This window comes from Capsicum annuum, chromosome 8 (genome assembly GCF_002878395.1).
Source record: "Capsicum annuum cultivar UCD-10X-F1 chromosome 8, UCD10Xv1.1, whole genome shotgun sequence".
NCBI lineage: Eukaryota > Viridiplantae > Streptophyta > Magnoliopsida > Solanales > Solanaceae > Capsicum > Capsicum annuum.
In genome coordinates, this window is record NC_061118.1 from 170,917,081 (window position 1) to 170,922,005 (window position 4,925).

General features: G+C 29.2%; 1 protein-coding gene across 1 annotated transcript; it reads left to right on the plus strand.

Annotated features, from left to right (window-relative positions):
- Positions 1–2,609: 2,609 nt before the first annotated feature.
- LOC107880011 (auxin-induced protein 10A5) lies at positions 2,610–3,660 on the plus strand. Its single transcript, XM_016726934.2, has one exon. The coding sequence runs from the start codon at positions 2,941–2,943 to the stop codon at positions 3,385–3,387; it is 447 nt and encodes a 148-aa protein (XP_016582420.1). The 5' UTR covers positions 2,610–2,940; the 3' UTR covers positions 3,388–3,660.
- Positions 3,661–4,925: the final 1,265 nt, after the last annotated feature.

A 4,925-nucleotide genomic window follows, 5' to 3' on the forward strand; every position in this document is an offset into this window, starting at 1 on the left:
TAGTTTTGGGTCCGACTGGGGGCCTTGTCCCAATTTTAGACAAGTTGTTAATTTTTGATGTATTAGAGATTTCGCAGACTGAAATAGATATTTTCTAGATACTTATGGATTTCATTCAGTATTGTTAAATTGAATGAGAACATACCATGGTTCCGTTTATTTAATTTCCGCATCTTTTCTTTATTGTTCATGAATGTTGTTCAAGCTTGCCAAATAGAAAGGGGCGCCCGGGCTTTCATGGTTCAGGATGCTCGTCGCGGTCAGGGCCTCGGTTCGGATCGTGACACGTATGAACACTGAAATATTTATTGCAATTGATGAAAGAAAATCAACAAATAAAAAAAAGAGGTCTCATGAAATTTTTTGTATGGTACGTATGAACTTTCATTGCAATTGATGAAAGAAAATAAACAAATAAAAAAAAAGAGGTCGTATGAATTTATTTTGATGGAATGTATGAACTTTTTGCAACATGGAAACTGATTATGGAAAGGTTCTTGTTTAAAATGGTGGAATAACAAACTAATTACCATATATCGTGGGATATTATTTAGTTTTTACCATAATTAGTTAGGTTAATTTCTATATTAATGCTAGTTTAGCTGTTACATTCCTTAAAACATGCTAATTAGTTTAATAAATACATGTATCTATAGGACGTATCTAATTTAACTTATATGTTTCTTCAAAGGTTAAATGTTGGAAGTTAATGAAATTTTGAAAATAGTTGAAATTTTTAGTAAATACTAGTAAACATATCGTTATATATATATATATATATATATATATGTAATTTTTACGAGGATAAGATTTGTGCATATCCATAGGATGTAGTGGGTTTTCTTGGCCTTTGGGCCGTGTTACCGACTCAGTAGCCATTTGGTATTATCATCAACTTAATTTTATTGGGCCACAGCTGGATCTCTATACACTACTATCAATTTTTTTTCTTTTTTCTGTTTCTCGTCTAATTTTAATTTATTTAATCTAATGGGAGAGGTGATAAATCCGTGGAAAAAGATTACATAAATCACAATTTTTTTATTTTTCAGTTTGATGAGGTGAATGTTGAGAAAAATCTGTCTGCCTTAAATCGGAATTAATTAATTAAATCAGCTGAATAATTACATGTGGTTAGACGCAATATATAAAAACAGGGCCCAGAAAATATTCCCCAAATCTTTACCCTTTCCATTTTTTAGTGTAGGATTACAGGGATATGAGGATCCCAAGCAGACAAGAAATCTTCAAATAATTTGGTTCTGTAACTGATTTATTGTTTAAAAGAAAAAATTAAAAATTAAGGTATATAACGTGACATGAGGTTAATTAATCTGTTAATTTTTCAGTATCACATCCTGGGAATTTGATTTTTATTATACATACTACATAATCATTCTATTCCCTCTCCTGTATTTATAAAACTAACATTAACATTTCAAAATATTTTCTTTAAACAAATTAATTGAAGGGATCAACATTTCTAAAAATGTGAAGACATAATAAATGAGTATAATTTTCGTATCTTTCTATTTTGTACTACTATATTTTCAAATAGGTCTAGGTTGTAGAGTAACATCTGGTTTGTGCTAAAATAGAAACAACTTTATAAACAGAAGACATTTTATACTTTAGGTATCCCAAAACTAAAAAAAACTAACCAAATATTGCCAATCAAAAATTTAATGTCTTCAAGAAATTAGTAAGAATAAGATTAAATTAGTTTACTAATTTTATCCCATCTTTCTGTCACCCATTATCTTTTTGATTCTCAAATACTAATATTTAGATAAAAGAGTTTAGAATGTATTCAGGGTTGACTCAAGGATAAAATTAGTAAAATGTTTGCTTTAAATCTTTAAAAGTTTAAAGGCCCCAAAAATTTTAATAATATGATTTCAAATTTACTTGAAATAATAATGAGGGTTGTGAAATACGTCTAAAAACATCATCTAAAAAAATAAAGAAAGAAAAAATCGTCTAATTTTTACCAAAAGTATTTTAGAACTTTGAACTATACAACTCAAACATCATATTAGTAAATAAGCTTTAACAATAACATCTAAATTAATATATTGCAAATAAATGTCTAACATCTTATACTCTAAAGTAATCCTTATTTTTATTAGGAATCTATTAATATGCGGAGTTAAAAGTTATATGTCTTTTAAAAATACTACACCAAAAAAACAACTAATGTGCCAGAATAAAAAATAATAATTTTAAATTACTACAGTATTATTTTTGTTTATACATGTATATATTTAAAATCTCTTATTAAAATGTGAGTTTATACTACTAATTTTATTGAGATATTTCTGAATGTATCAAAAAATTTTAATCTATAATTTAATATGCAATTCTTAACATGTATTGTACTGTATTGTACTGTGTATGAGTATTTAGCCTTTATTTATGATAGAAGTATATTTAAGAAATAAAATTAATTTATATTTGATTGAGTTTCAAAAATAATCAAATTAATTCTTTTATTGTGGTGTTACATCTCTTTTTCAGACATTTACTAACTCGTCCTGGATAAACGCCTATTCAAAAGATAAAATTAACTATTTTTACCATTTCAAATATCACATTTATCTTTATCTTATCTTTCAATGATTTTCTAGAGACGGAATCTTAAAATCAAACCTTATAAACAAAAAAATATTGAATAAATGGAAAACAAAATCCACATAAACGTCATTAGTCGTAAATTAGGCACCACAATAACAACTAATCATAATCACTTTTTTCTTTCCACCACATAGATCTCATAATGTTTGTCCAATGTCGTAGATATTCTCAACTATCAAGGATAATTTAGTCATTCTGTTCATCAAGTCTATATAAGAATACCACATTAACCACCTCTACTTGCATTCGACTTTCAACCAAAGCAGAAACCATAGAGCTTTTTCCCACTAAAACCATTCTTTTACAATGTCTCCTGATATGGGAAAATTGAACAGGATCCATTGCATCGTGAGGATTACTCAAATGCTCCGACAATGGAAGAAAAGAGCTACATCTTCTTCATCTAGACGCACTGCTTCTGATGTGCCTCCTGGACATGTGGCTATATCAGTAGGCAGTAGTTGCAGGAGATTCGTGGTGCGAGCTACGTATTTGAATCATCCAATTTTCAGGAAGCTACTGATTCAGGCTGAGGAAGAATACGGGTTTTCGAACCATGGAACCTTGGCTATACCTTGTGATGAGTTTCTTTTCGAGGAGATCCTTAGGTTTGTCTCTCGATCTGGATCGAGTAATAACTGGAATCGTTCGTTTAACATTGAGGATTTTCAGAAATCATGCCATGCAAGGTACAGGAATAGCGTAGAGAATTTTGGTGAATCTCGACCGTTACTTGGCGGATCTATGTGTTAAAAAAGAACAGAAAAATTTGATATTTAGGAGTAGAAAGTATTTTCTGATGTTGAAAATGGAGATGGCGGAACAAAGGCCTTGGAGGACTGAGTCATCTTGTTTTGGTGACAGACACCAGATTGTAAAGAGTGTCTGTTATTCCTTTTCTCAAACTTTACGTTATATTTTTATTTTTTTTTAGTAAAAAAAACAAAGTTGTAAAATTTGATGATACTTACATTATTAATATACTACTCTTCATGAAATGAAAGTTTTTTATTTTTTATTTTGCGATGGAAAGTATGAGAGTTGGCTTTTGATTTGACGATCGCAAGCTTGGAGGAGAATAATGGAAATTAGAGTGAATATTCTTAGATGTAAATAAATGCATCATCACTCGATGTGATTTAGAGGTTGGTAACCGTTGGAAGTTGAGGGTCCTTACTGTGGTATAAATATTAATAACCCGATCGCATTCAAAACTCGCTCGACATGAGTCCTAGTCGTTGCATTGCGGTTGTTCTAGTGAAGAAGTTATTCACCTTTGTTGGTTCTTTTTCTTTTTTAAAGTATAGATATTGATTTTGAAAAAATATTTGTATTGCACTATTGAATCGTGAGGAATAGTACGTACCAAAAAATAAGCTCCAAATTATGGGTTTATCTTATAAAAATTGATGATTATTAATTATACAGCTAATAACGCAAATTATAGTTGAATCGTTTGTTTGAATCTACACAGCATTGTGAATTTCAAAGTCACCAAAATTAAGATCTAGTCTTCCCAGATTTTTTATGTATAAAAATGAAGATTTCTTATAAAAAAAATTCACAACACTTAAAAAGAAAATAATTACAAATGACCTAAAAAACTAATTCTCGAGTTGACAGCCAACACAAGATTATTACTTTATATGAAATACATGAGATTTGATAATAATTGTAATTAGTGGTTAATATGTAAATCACTTTACCTTTTTTTATTATCACTTTTTTTGGGTGGCAACTTTACCTTCTTCTTTCATTTGCCAGTTTTTCACTTTTACTTATCTTCTTACATATGCTGTCATGCACTTAGATACAATGAGTGACAAAAAAGCCAAAAGTAAAAGTATATTAAAATAAATAGGATAATTGCGCTTTCGATTCCTCATATATTAGTAAATTCTCATTATATTTTGCTTGGTTGTTACATCGAAGCCCATGTCAGCACACTTATTTGTATAACTTGTATTATATCTTATATAAAAAAAAATAATTTATTATCTTCTCTCATATTTATGTAAAATTTACCTAAGGTATCATATGTTCCACGTATTGAATGACTAAGTAGTAATATACAGACAAAATAACAAAAACAAATATCGTCATTCCTATCCTTTTACTTCTCCACGCCACATAGAATGTCTAAAGAACCTTCTTAATAACATAAACTTGTAAACAAATGACCCCTTAATGTTTGGAAAAAAGAGCAATTTTTTAACAGATAAAGTGAATGAGAAATGTCAAAAGCAATAATTCACCAGAAGGTGCTTTTTAGGGTCCCTCCATTATCATTA

Excerpts from the sequence above, each read along its gene's own strand:
- LOC107880011 (XM_016726934.2), top strand. The coding sequence starts at position 2,941 with ATGTCTCCTGATATGGGAAAATTGAACAGGATCCATTGCATCGTGAGG.